This window comes from Podarcis pityusensis (assembly GCF_964106645.2).
Source record: "Podarcis pityusensis genome assembly, chromosome: 10".
In the NCBI taxonomy this organism is placed as follows: domain Eukaryota; kingdom Metazoa; phylum Chordata; class Lepidosauria; order Squamata; family Lacertidae; genus Podarcis; species Podarcis pityusensis.
In genome coordinates this window covers 24,543,466-24,557,577 of record NC_138035.1, presented here as the reverse complement: position 1 = coordinate 24,557,577, position 14,112 = coordinate 24,543,466, and the positions used below count along the sequence as shown (strand labels likewise).

Below are 14,112 nucleotides of genomic sequence, written 5' to 3'. Positions count from 1 at the left end.
TCATCAGTTCTTTTAAGAGGTATGCAGAATCCAGCAACTAGTGCTTTAAAAATATCAATGAAAGGAGGGCATTTCAATATTAAACATTTAATATAATGAGTGCACGGCACCTACCAGTAAGTCATAATAAATGTGTTACACTTTAAGGTGCCACAAGATTCTTTGTTCCTTAAAAAATGTTACCACCTGTTAATTGCCGAAGGTAAAACTGCTGTTAAAAGCTGCAGAGGGGTCTGGTTCAAAAGCTGACAGCCCTGTGTGGATGTACAGTAGTTGAAATAATGCTGAAAGATAAGGAAGACAAGCAAGCAAGATTCAGGGCCAAACCAGATGTTAAAGGGGGCCTTGCATTTAATGTGTCTTTTTTTTTTTTTTTGTAAATGCAAATACATCAGCTAGCAGAAAGTGATAATTAAGGAGATGTGGGCAGGCATTCCTTCTCCCTGCTACTGTCTTGAGGAAATTCTCTCTTTGAAGGGGATTGTTGCAATGCTAGGAATTCCCCCATTGCCACCAATTGGGGATTACCTTCCAAGACAAATACCAGCTTCAGAAGGAAATTCTTCAGGATTGATGCACAGGAGGAAGTGGTCCATGCATACTCTGGCCCTGTTAATTATCAGTTGCCTCCGAACTGTTGCAGTCTGCGTTTTGCAAAATCCCACATGTTTTCAAGTCTAGTTTGGTGCTTCTAGAGCCGAATGAAACCAGTTTAGCTTGAAAACAAGGTTGACATATAGCACCACCATGTGGCATCTGACAACATTAAAGCAGTAATATAAGGTCTTGTTCACTCAACCTACTGTGTCGGCATAGCTGGTTATATACCATCAGCCCTAAAGGTCCAGATGCTGGAGCAAAAGCCACACAAGTAGTATCCTCACATCCATGGTAGGAACTGCACTGTATCGACCATCACCATCCAGTCTCTTTTCAAATGGTGCAGCAATAAAATGCCTAGCACATTTGCAAAGCTAAGCAGGGTCCAGCATGGTTTCAAACTGGATGGAGGACCACATGTTGGGATTCCAGAATTGCAGGGGGTTAAACTAGATAATCCTCAGAGTCCCTTCCAACTCTGTAATTCTATGATTCTATGATCTCTGCTATTCCAGCATACACACAACCTGTTCCTATCAAAGCATACCTGTCCGGCACAAGGGCTCCTGCTGACAAGGCTGATATCCCTCTTCTTGCCTAAGAAGTAACATAAGAAAAGCCCCACTGGATCAGGCCAAAGGCTCATCTAGGCCAGCACCATGTTCTTGCAATGGCCTGTGATGTCCATTAAGGCAAATGAGTCACCCTCCCACCAACCCAATTCTTCAAAGCCCACCAGCCTTCTTACTTACAATCTACAGGGTCCAGAAATGAGAGGGGAAATGTGACTCGAATGTGTGTTGAAAGTATTGTGTGTACAATACTTGGTCTATACTGAGAGGAAGCGTCTCTTAAGGGTTCATGTAGGGGTTATTCCCAGCCCTACCAGGAGATTCCAGGATTGAACCTGAGGCCTTCTGCAGGGAAGGTGGTGCTCTATCACAGAGCTATGCCTCTTCCCTCCTCCCCAGACTTCTATCCGGCAGCATTTCTTTCCATCGTCAAAAGGGAAACTCCTATGAGGATATGTGCAAGGTTCAGATATGGATGCAGATCCTTCCTGAAGCAAGGTTCCCCCTTTGCATGTTACAAAGAAGCACCACCAGCTGCATGCTCCTGTCACTGACCTCTTATGCCCAAAACTCCTCTTAGTTGCTGTAAATGACTGTTTAAGGAGGTGGGAGTGGTTATACGGAGAGTTTAAAGTGCTATTTTTCTGACTTGCTAGTTTTGCAATGCAAACAAGGGCTTGTCTGCTCTCGTGTTGGTTAGAGGGTTGGGCTTGGCCCAGGGGGTTTTAAAAAGGGGGGGTAAAGGACCCCTGGACCAGGGGTCAGCAAACCTTTTCAGCAGCGGGCTGGTCCACTGTCCCTCAGAGCTTGTGGGGGGCTGGACTATATTTTTTGGGGGGGAGCAAGAATTCCTATGCCCCACAAATAACCCAGAGATGCATTTTATATAAAAGGACACATTCTACTCATGTAAAACAAGCTGATTCCCGGACCGTCTGCAGGCCAGATTTAGAAGGCTATTGGGCCGGATCCAGCCCCCGGGCCTTAGTGTGCCTACCCATGCACCTGGACAGTTAAGTCCAGTCAAAGGCAACTATGGTGTTGCTGCGCTCATCTCGCTTTCAGGCCGAGGGAGCTGGCGTTTGTCCACAGACAACTTTCTGGGTCATGTGGCCAACATGACTAAACCGCTTCTGGCGCAACAGAACACCGTGACGGAAACCAGAGCGCATGGAAACGCTGTTTACCTTCCTGCCACAGCAGTACCTATTTGTTTGCACTGGTATGCTTTTGAACTGCTAGGTTGGCAGGAGCTGGGACAGAGCAATGGGAGCTCACTCTGTCAAGGGGATTCGAACTGCCAACCTTCCCATCAGCAAATCCAAGAAGCACCCAGGTTCAAATGCCGACACAGCCATGAAGCTCAGTGGGTAACCTTGGGCCAATCATCGTTGTGCATGCTAATCTACTCTACAAGGTTGTGGTGAGGGCAACAGAAAAAGAAGAACCCCGTAAGAACCTTTGAGCAAGGGTGGAATAATCATACAATAAATAAATGGGAAATGTACATTGAGCAGCTTAATGGTGTATATTGCACAAAAGAAGTGCACAGTTGATTTACACCTTATGTGTGAAAACCTTTGTTGCAGTACTGCAATCAAAGCAGAGGTATAGGATACCTATTATAGATTTCAGTTGATTTAGTGGGGAGTGGGGAAATCTTTCATAATGCTTGCTTATGTTTAAATTCAGTGATCGCTGATATGGGAAGTTAGATACATCTTTAAATGGGTTTCATGGGTACACTAAGAAGAACAAACTTGAGGAAAGCTTGGTGTGAGTTCAACTGCCTGTTCTCTAATTACTGTGCTTGCTAGCTTCTCATGTGGCATAATACTAGAGACTTTAAAAAACCTAAACCTCTTGAGACAGACTGTATTATGCTATGAATCTGGTTGCTACATCTCTCACAAGTTACTGTGGGAGTCATCTGATAGCAACACACAGTAATTTCGCCCATATACAGTGTGATATTACTTTACTTGCAAATCCTCTTTCTAATTTGGTGCCAATCATCATTTGCTAGCCTCAAGTCCCTCTAAATGATCATAACTTGTGATGACTGAGTTTAGACTACCACTAAAATATTTAAACAAGCCTTTAGATCAGAGGCGCTGTCTTAGGTTTCTGCAGGAGCAGGGCAAAGGGATTTCAGTAGGGGAGGAAGGATTTGCAGCAAGGATCAAAGGCCTGCCCTTGGATCTATTTATTTCAAGCGCAAAAGGGGGAGAGGAGAGTATTTTAGGACGTTTCTGTATTGAAGGCTTGAGATGTAAATATGTATAAAATAAACCATAATTATTTGGAGGGGATAATTATTATTACTTCCATGCAAGCAACATTTCTGAAGATTTTTGAACTGTAATAGTTAATGACCCACTTGTGCCTATGAGGATTTTAGTACATGCTGGCTGCTGCTGAATATTAATAACAAAAAGCTCCCATATAATAATGCCTGTTAGATAAAGTGATATTTAATGAAATACATACAGTAAGAAGCAAATTAAATGCATAAACCATTGTAGACACACAAGCCACAGTAATTCTTGATGTGTTATATGCACTAGGATGCTCAGAGATCTTAATATTTGGGTTTGTAATTATAATATACCATTAAACTCTACCATTAAGGCAACAGACCTGTACATACTTACTGGGGATACAGTTCAGTGGACTTTACTTCTGAGTAAACATGCTTAAGAGGGTGCAGTTAATTGGAAGAAAGATCTGTTGAAATAAATAGATCCTCTAAATCAATATTGTTATAATTTAGATGTTCTTACAATAGTCTGTTCCCTGTGTTATTGATCTCCCCTTTCTCCTTCTTTTAGGAGCTTTGCAGAACAATTGTGTATATGTCTGTGTAGAAGCAAGCCTTGCTAAGTTTCTGTGGGACTTACTCCCAGGCACATGTGGAGTATAGCCTTAAACATCTCCTACGACCATCCCAGCTAAGACTGAAGAATGGTTTACATGAATCTGAAAGTTTGCATATGTTTTCAGGTTTCTAGTGAGTTAATAGTTTAGGGAGCATAAAAAAGAAAAGAAAAAAACGTGCAGATGCATAATGTGATATCTCAAGGGGCTGGGAGAATATATACTGGAGAAGAGTTGCTGTCCTTCAAAGTTTCTTTAAGACTCATAACAGAATGGATTTGTATTGCTATAAAGCTGCTGTAGTTCATGATCCTTGTTATACATGTAATAATGATAAGAAAGCCAGCTGTCTGCATACTGGCACTTTTGATCACCTTGGTGATAGAGATCAAAATCTCCCTCTTTCCCAGGAAAGCAAGCCAGAGAAAGCCTTTGCAAAGCTATGGCACCAAACTGATAGGTCAGTTTCCTTCGGATTTTGATTATTTCTCCTGTTCTTCCGTAATTCCTCAGAGCTCTAGCCATTTTCTGGTAGGTCATGATCTTCCGGTTTCCCTTGCGTTCCCCCCACAGTTCTGCCAATTTCTCCTTGTGTTTGGAAATAAACTGGAAGACGCCATTGGGCTTATCTAACCACTGGATGCAGTTTGCCAGGTCTGGATTATGGAGAGATTCGTGAAGATATTCAAACAGGCGTAGCTTCTTCCTGCCTATCAGGAAGTTTAAAAAAATAATAATAATTAAACAGGTCCAATAACTTGCCCCAAAATGGGATATTGGAGACTGGCTGATAATTATCCAACATGGTGGGATTCAAGGGAGGCTTTTTCAATAGAGGTCTTATAACTGCCTCCTTCAGGCATGCTGGAACCATGCCTTGCTGGAAGAAGGCACTGACCGCTCCCGTCATCCACTTAGCCCGTCCCCCACTGGCCCTTTTGATGAGCCAGGAAGGACAAGGATCTAGCATTCTTGGGCTGTACAAATTGAAAAGTATCCATTAATACTGGACAAGCAGAGGCCAGTTACACCCGCCAGATCTGTATCAACTATAGCATCCAAGTCAGAATGGATCCAAGTGATTTTGGAGACTTCCGGGTTGGCGCGATCAGGAAATGGTGGATTCCCTCCGAGCTGCGGAGGGAATCGGCTCCGCTGAGGACGGGTCTTGCCGCGCCGGCGACGCGGGGACCCTTAGAAACCGCAGGCGCTGAAGCCTGCGGACGGGAAGACTCGGTGGGCGCCTTAAGCGCCCCCCCGACCCACGAAGAGCCTTTTTAAAGGCTGTGGAGAGGGTACGGAGGGTGGCGTGGCGCTGAGAGTCGATCGCTACCTCGGTGGAGCGAAGCTGCGAGCCAGGACTGGAGAGCGCTGACTTCCTTCCTTGAAAATTGGACTGAAAAAGAATAACCCGTGAGTAGATGGAATTTGGCTTTAAGAAACTTTTCCTGTGAATTCGAGACGACCGGGGGGGGTGCTAAAAGGAAGTCCGCACCCCCCTTACTTACAGACAATTCTAAGCAAGGAACGGAGAACTAAGGTGGAGAGGTTATTTTGTTTAATATAAAAGAAACTAACTTCCACGATTTGACAAAAGAAGTGTTGTACTGGAGAGTGAGAGTGGAACTTTGGAAATTTTTGATGAAATCCCCCCCCCCCCGGACCAGGGGGAGTCCCGCGTTTGAGCCTGTTGAAGAGGAATAAGGAGTTTGACAGCTGTCAAAAGAGCTGTCAAAGGGACAGTTTCAGTTAAAAGTTTGTTAACTAATATCTCTCTGGACTAAAAGTGCTATAAATTGAAACAAAGTTGTTGGAAATTTGAAAGAAAGAAACAAAAAAGATTTGGATTGTTGGAAAAAGTTTACAAAACAACTAGAATCCCCCTAGGGGGATTCTTAAGGTATTACAATGGCTGCAGATGGAAAATTACAGGCACAGATAGACAGGATGTTTTTTCTCGTGGGAATATTGCAAGAGCAGAGCTTGACTATGAATAAACAACTCATGACCTTGACCTCTGGAATAAGTAACTCTGCTGAATGCATTAAGGACTTGACAGGAAAGGAATCTGCAGCTGAAATAGAAGTGACATCTCAAGAATTGGAGGAGAAAGTACAGATGGGAAATATCAACAAAAAGCTTCCAATGGTGGAGTGCAAGGAAAAAGACTCTTGGAGTACATGGATTATAAACCTGCAAAGGATGTTAAAGATGAAAGAGGGGGCCCCTAAAGTATTTGCAATACAGGAACTTAAAGGAAATAAGAAATATGATTGGGGCTCCCCTGTTGAACATGAAAGACTGGTTGATTTTTGGCAGCAGTTGTTATCAAGCATCCTGGTGGGAAGAAAAACTGGAGTGACGGAGATTGAACTGCTTCGAGACCTGACGACCAACATAAAGGATTTCCAACAAAACCGGCGGAGAGGAACTGAAAGAGATTTGAAAGCCTCGGACGTGAGGAATCCAGGCTAAAAACTACTGCTGACTTTTATTTGAGAAGGGACTAGTACCTGGGGAGGGGGGGAGGGGAAAGCAGAATTGTAAAAATGTTTATGAATTTTGGGTCGGGTGAATAGGGCCTATATCTAATATAAAAATGAAATCTGTGGAAGGGAATTTGGGTCGACCTTAGGAAAGAATCTAAATGTTTATAAGAGATGGGGATAAGAAAAATGGGGTTAACTAGGAAGAGTTATATCAAAAATATTAATCTATAGGTTAAGGAGGAGAAGCTAGAACTTGCTGAGCTAATTATGGGAATAGGGATGTAAGAAGGGGGGTGGGGGGGAGTCCAGGGAACAAGGTTAGGAAAGTAAGGTCCTGAGAATATGCTTGCCTTGTTTTGTTTTTGTTGTATTTTTGTGTGTTTGTCTTTAAAAATTTTGAAAACCCAATAAAAATTTATAAAAAAAAAAAAAGGAAAAAAAATAAATTCTGCAGCTTGCAGGCAGGAAAAAAAAAAAAAAAGAATGGATCCAAGTGATTTTGTCAGCGAAGTGCAGAACGACTTGTTCACAGTGGTCCATTGAGTGGTCTAAATTCTCCTCACGATGGCCAAATTGTAAAATACCCGACCCCAGATCTCATTGGATGTCAGGATTTGACACCTACCTTTCCTTTCCATTCTGAACAGAGGAGAGGTGAAAATAGCTTCTCTGTGTGAGTGAGCACAGCGGTAGCTGATATAAGTGCCTTCCACCGCCCATAAAATTGATGGGGCATGCCCATATAATTTTGGGAACCTCTCTTTCTGCTATTTTAGATACCCATTTAAATGTGGCAGACATAATGCCATGCCTCTTCAGCAACCATTTTATGTTATGCCACATCCCCATGGCAGCCATTTTGTGTTATGTCGTGCTCCCACAGCTGCCATTTTGTGACTGGTGCCCATGGTAAAAAGGTAAAGGTACCCCTGCCCGTACGAGCCAGTCTTGACAGACTCTAGGGTTGTGCGCTCATCTCACTCTAGAGGCCGGGAGCCAGCGCTGTCTGCAGACACTTCCGGGTCACGTGGCCAGCGTGACGAAGCTACTCTGGCGAGCCAGAGCCGCACACGGAAACGCCGTTTACCTTCCCGCTAGTAAGCGGTCCCTATTTATCTACTTGCACCCGAGGGTGCTTTCAAACTGCTAGGTTGGCAGGCGCTGGGACCGAGCAACGGGAGCGCACCCCGCCGCGGGGATTCGAACCGCCGACCATACGATCGGCAAGTCCTAGGCGCTGAGGTTTTACCCACAGCGCCACCCGCGTCCCCCGGTGCCCATGGTGTTTAGTCCAAATGCCAGATGTGGCCACTCACTCCAAAAGTTGATGAACCCTGATCCAGAATGCACACGTGTAATTGCCAGAATGTTCACAAACCTTTCCTGCCTTTTTGCTGCAAAGGTATGACATACATCTCTGGATTTTCTGGAATGGTCTGCAGAGTATGGTATTCAGCTGCACCCAGATAAAAATCGGCCTCTGTATTCTTAAAGAAATGGACAATAATAGTGTGAGGAGACATGAAACGGAGTGAAGTTATTTATCTGCTCTCTAGAATTCCACAGTGACCCAAGCTTTCTTCCAGTGAAAGAGCAAAGGTCTGTGAAGCTATGCTTTTGACCTTGCCTCTGATGATGAAGGGCTTTGGCTAATCCCACAGTGGCTATCTGTCATGGGAGTAGCTGGGGGGCAGGGAAGGGCAGCTACTCCCCCTAAATCAATAAAAATAAAAATACATAGCAAACTGAGGTTCTACCCCCCCACCCCAGCCAAAGGTCTGCCCCCCTAACAAAAATCCTGGCTATGCCCATGCTGTGACTCTGAGGTGAGGAGGACTTCACACATAGACTTCTATGCATGCAGCTTTCCCAAAGCTCTGAAACCCTGAACATGCAGGGCCCCAGGCTCTAGGGAAGTCTACACACGTAGAGGTCTACATGCAAAGACTTCCCCACCTCAGAGTTTTATGCTAAAGTGAAGGTGGTAGGAGCAGGGCAGGGGAAACTAGTCAGGGATGAGACTTGAGACTCTCTCAAAGCCACACATCCTCCCTGGGTCCCACCTATTAAGTAGTGAGTTGACAAAGCAGATGACACAGAGATTTCTCCAAGTACAGTGGTACCTTGGGTTACATACGCTTCAGGTTACAGACTCTGCTAACCCAGAAATGGTGCCTCGGGTTAAGAACTTTGCTTCAGGATGAGAACAGAAATCGTGCTCCGGTGGCGCGGCGGCAGCAGGAGGCCCCATTAGCTAAAGTGGTGCTTCAGGTTAAGAACAGTTTCAGGTTAAGAACGGACCTCCGGAACAAATTAAGTACTTAACCCGAGGTACCACTGTAGTTCTTTATAAGTAAGCTGGAACTGAACTGAACTGAACACAGCTCAGCCAGCCTGCTTTTATAGGCAGCCAGCTGTCAACACTGTAACAACAACAGCCCAGGGTTTCCCGCCTAAATTAACTGATGTGGACCTGAGGGAAAACTATATACACAATACCCCCTGGTGGCCAGGGTGAGAACTTCAATACATAACACCACACATCAGTGGTCCTGTTTTGCACTAACCTCCTGCTTTTGCTCAACTGGAAAGCATCCTTGAACTCTTGCTTGCCTGGATAGAGAGATGTGGATTGTGTACGTGTAGAAACTTTTGATTTTGTGTGACTGGAATATAGCCTACTGAACAAAGGTGGGGCATAGGCATTGCTTGTTACCTCTGGCCCCACTCGCTATAAGCATGTGGCCCCCAGAAGGGAAATATGGCCCTTGGGCTGAAACAGGCTTCCCACCTCTGATGTCAAGACTGCAATAGAATAGAATGCATTTTTCATTTCTCTGCCGCCACCCCTGCACTTAAATACTGAGTTTTACTTACTAGTAAAGTCGGTGTTTCACTCCAGCTATATATTGGTTTATCTGATAGGTAACTTGGATTTGCTTGGAGAGAATGGTGATGGTAAGTCAGACAGTTTTTAAAGTCTTCTTGAGGGAAATAAACAGAATATGTCAGCGAGAGGTAAAGAATAAGTGTAAACGCTCATTCATTTACAATATTTATTTGCTGCCCAATAGCAATATGCTGGGAGGATTACAGTTAAAGGCTAAATTACAAGTATAAAAAATAAAATGCTAAGCAGAGAATACAAACAGTTTAAAACTAAGAGTATAAAAGAAAATAATCTCCACATGGAGGATAATGCCTGAATAGGGCTGTCCAAAACTCTACTCTACTGAAGAGCTCACTCTGAGATGTGTCTCATTTTACACAACGCAGTCCAAATCCAGGACACCATTTTCCAAGTCCAATACCCCATACAAGTTGCATGACCAATGCAAGATCACGGACCCAGAAATAACATTTTTGGGGTGCAAAGTGCCTGATCTTTTTTTTCTGGGTTAAGATCTTGGCCCCAAATCACGCAAGAACGAGGCACCCAAAATGGCCACCATACTCTCATGGGGGAAAATGGGATGTCACAGTTTTTCCAGGGCAGTTGATGGGTATGCCTTACTGTATTGGACTAGGAAGGCCTAGGTTCAGATTTTCACTCAGCCACAAAGCTGAATAGAAGATGGTGCTGCACCAACCATAATCCCCCAGCCAAACAAACCTCACAGAGCTGTTGTACAGATTAAAATGGGAAGGAATAAGTATGCCATCCTGAGGTCTTTCAAGGAACGGCCAGGATGTGTGTGGAAATGAAACTACAAATAGATTTAAAACACATTATACTCCAGCAATTGTTTGCTGGATTCTTTGTCCATAATGTAATTTACTATAAGTTTTTTATGCTGAACACATCAGATTTGGGGGACAGGTGGGGAAACAGACAGTGCATCTTTTTCATGTATATTCTGACATTCGGAAATAATTGGAACTTACACATAATCAGAACCTGGGACTCTGGACTCATTTGGGAAGAACAGCAGGATAAAGATGTAACAAATAAAATAAAACAAAGCTGGAATATAACTAGTATTGCTTTTTTACCTGGCGCATAATTACAGTCGCCATAGGAATGTTGCTGCAACACCTCTAAGGCATCTTCAAGGGCTTGTCCTAGCAAGTCTTGGTCTGTAAAGCTCTGTGACAAACATATAACTGAAAATGTGCAAGATGCAGTTTTGTATACACCACTTCATTATATATATATTTCCAAAATATCTATTTGGGAGTTGCCAGACTTGCTCTGAAATTGGGGGGGGGGGGCATTTTACAGAATGACTAAAAGGCTGCTGCCCAAATTAGGAGAGAAATTGGCAGGATACTTTGCAGTTCACCAGGCACAGCTATCTAGAGACATGCAACTGTTGCATTCACTGTGATGAGTTTCTGAGAGAAGATTTGATTAGGGCTGGGCGGTATATTGATATATCATACAAAACCGGGTTGAAGTCCATATCGTGACAATGCTTTCATAATTTTTGACCTGGTAATATATCGCGAATCATGATGAGTCTATGTGTGCTATGCAAAACTCACAATGTGGGGAAAACCATGAAGCCAGCCAATGCATCTCTTGATTCCTGCAGCCCCCGTTTAACTCTGCCAGCTCAGCTCTCCCCGCCTCCTTCAGGGGGCAGTGAATCACAAGAGCAGGCGCTGGCAAAAATCACAATGAGAGAAAAATCATGAAGCCAGCCAACTACCTATTAAACTACAGAATGGCGGACAAAGTTTATATCTTCACCACATTTTGGTAATTTTCGTAAGCGTACACTGTTCTGCATCTGGCAGATCTCCAGCTGAAGAATGACTAAGCATTGACAGCAATTAAAGTGACTTCATAAAGAATTCCTTGGAAAAATTGGAAAGCTTTTCTCAAATAAAGGAACCAATGGCTTGCAAACTTACCATTTCTTTTTTAAAAAAGCAAATATCAGATCTTCAAGCCTGTGTGAAAGCAAAACAGCTTTATTTAGAGCTGGAGTTACTGTTCAAAATTCAAAATGACATTGAGGTATAATTTCTCTTCCATAATTGATGGCAGATTCCACCCCTATTACCAATTTAGTTTATTTACTTATGCACTTTCCCCCATTTATTTACAGCACAGACTTAAACTGCTTTTTAGTTCCTCTTCCCAGAAAGCCCCGGGAATAGTAGTTCTGTGAGAGTGCTAAGTGTCTCCTAACAATTTCCAGTACTCTTAACACGCTACAGTTCCCAGGATTCTTTGGGGGGAACCATGACTGTTAAAGTGATATAAACTCAAAAGGAGAGTTTTATTCTTTATTGAAAAACTAATCCTACTTCATTGCAAGTATGATATCAGTGAACTATGTAAATGCTTTATGGATTTCCTGAATTATATTAGATAAAACTATTTTGCAAAAATGTAAATATTAGGCAAAAATGCATATACAAATGTGTTTACGAGGAGAAATACACACAAAAAAAGCTTACAAATTTTCATGAAGACTTAATTGGTTTTTTAAAAAAGCTGTTGTAGAAATGTGGCGAACTGAATTTAAGAGTGGAAAAATAAGAAACTGACAGAAACCAAAATTCACATATTTGCTCATCTCTACTGATGGGAGGAATATACATTTTTTAAAATAAAACAAATAATGATGTTTTACTGGAGTGTACATAATCACACCCAAAAGACTATGGAAAGACAAAAACAAAGGAAGGAAGGAAAGAAGGAAGTTTAAAATTACTGGTGAATTTAGATTTCACTAGCCACAATTATTGTGACTCTGCAATTTGCCACGCACAGTAAAAAAATGAAAACACTGGGGTATTTAAAAACAGGTTGTGACACATCCAGCTGTGTCACAGAGACAGCCCTGGACTAGATACAAAGGAAGCCTTGGCTTCTGCTCAGTGCATAGGGTGGAGAATTTGCGAAAAACTGTTGTTCTTCTTACTGGACAACAAGCTGATCATTTGTCAAAATTCTTTTCTCGCTGACTGTCAATCAAAAAGGTAAAAGAAATGTGCCAGCCTCCTCCTGTGCCTTTATTAGTGATTTTATGAACAGGAATGAGCAAGTGAAGCGTTGTAAGGCTTGTAGCTAATATCCGCAGATCAAGCTGTTGTTAAAGGTGACTGTTGGTTAAAAGCAAACCTTTAGGGCACAGGAGCCCCTGTCCCACTTCACACCTGATCACATTGCAATCAGCTGAAGTCACTGGCTTTAGAAAGGCATTACTTTTTCAGAGAGCTGGTGGTTCAGAAGAAGAGTTGCATACCCTTCAATATTAATCTGATGAAAATAGGGACGTCCCATTCCATAATGATAATTTTGCTATTTATACCCCACACATCTTACTGGGTTGCCCCAGCCACTCTGGGAGGCTTCCAACATATATAAAAACATAATAAAACATTAAACATTAACAAAAAAACCTCTTCCTTATACAGGATTGCCTTCAGATAGCTTGGGGGTTGGATAACTCCATACCCTCCAACATTTCTCCAATGAAAATAGGGATATCCTAAGGAAAAGTGGAGGGATGCGGGAAGGTAAACGGCATTTCCGTGCGCTGCTCTGGTTCTCCAGAAGTGGCTTAGTCATGCTGGCCACATGACCTGGAAGCTGTACGCCGGCTCCCTCGGCCAGTAAAGCGAGATGAGCGCTGCAACCCCAGAGTCAGTCACGACTGGACCTAATGGTCAGGGGTTCCTTTACCTTTAAGGAAAAGTGGGACATTCTGGGATCAAATCAGAAATCAGGACAGCTTCTCTAAATGAGGGACGTCCCAAGAAAATAGGGACACTTGGAGGGTCTTGAGTTGCCGTTCATCATCCTGGGCATCAGTTATATGCGGGCAGCTGCTGGTGTCCACACAGCCCTGTAGGGTGCACTGGAGCACATGCCCAGCTTCCACCCATCCTTGCTGCCATGGGACCCCTTGCTTGGCATTAAGAAAATAATAACAGCAGAGGTGCTGCTGCTCGTAGCCGCCACTTAGAATAATAGAATCATAGAATTGTAGAGTTGGAAGAGATCACCAAGATCATTTTGCAATGCAGGAATATTTTGCCCAACGTGGGGCTTGAACTCACAACCCTGAGCTTAAGAGTTTCATGCTCTACCAGCTGAGCTATCCCCAAGTTATCTTGGCCCACCCAACCACATTCTGGCTGTTTGCCACACACATCGCACCCTCCCCACCCTTGGATGTCCTCACTCAACAGCAGTACTTTTGAATGGGAGCCAAGTGACAGTAGGCGATAAAAGAGCTAAAATCTTTCAGCACTTATTCTGGAAACACTTACCTAGGAAACGGCGCTGACTCGAAGTGCACAGGAACTGCCTTATAGGCAACATAGGAGAAAATTAACTCCACATAGGGGCTGTGTTTAAATAACCCATTTTGGGGAAGTACTGTAATTGGGGATTTCTCTTTAAAACAAAAGATGCCGCACACTGCAGCCTTAGCTTTAAAAAAAGTGTTTTTGCCGCCTTTTCATGAACAAAGGGGAAAGGCAGAAAGAAGAAGGGAGTTTCTTATTGCTAGGGCAAGCATGAAGGTGGACCCGAGGTTAGCTATTCTGTTGGAAAGAAATGGAATCAATGCTTTGAAGAGAAGAAGAAGAGTTTGGATTTGATATCCTGCTTT

General features: G+C 43.3%; 1 protein-coding gene across 1 annotated transcript; it reads right to left on the bottom strand.

Moving 5' to 3' along the window:
* Positions 1 to 3,630: 3,630 nt before the first annotated feature.
* On the bottom strand, positions 3,631 to 13,820 carry SPIC (Spi-C transcription factor; the record flags this gene model as incomplete). Its single annotated transcript, XM_080971997.1, has 5 exons — positions 3,631 to 4,759; positions 7,917 to 8,025; positions 9,416 to 9,576; positions 10,532 to 10,642; positions 13,769 to 13,820. 5 exons carry the CDS (start codon positions 13,818 to 13,820, stop codon positions 4,305 to 4,307), a joined length of 888 nt encoding a protein of 295 aa, XP_080828123.1. The 3' UTR covers positions 3,631 to 4,304.
* Between the last annotated feature and the right edge of the window lie 292 nt (positions 13,821 to 14,112).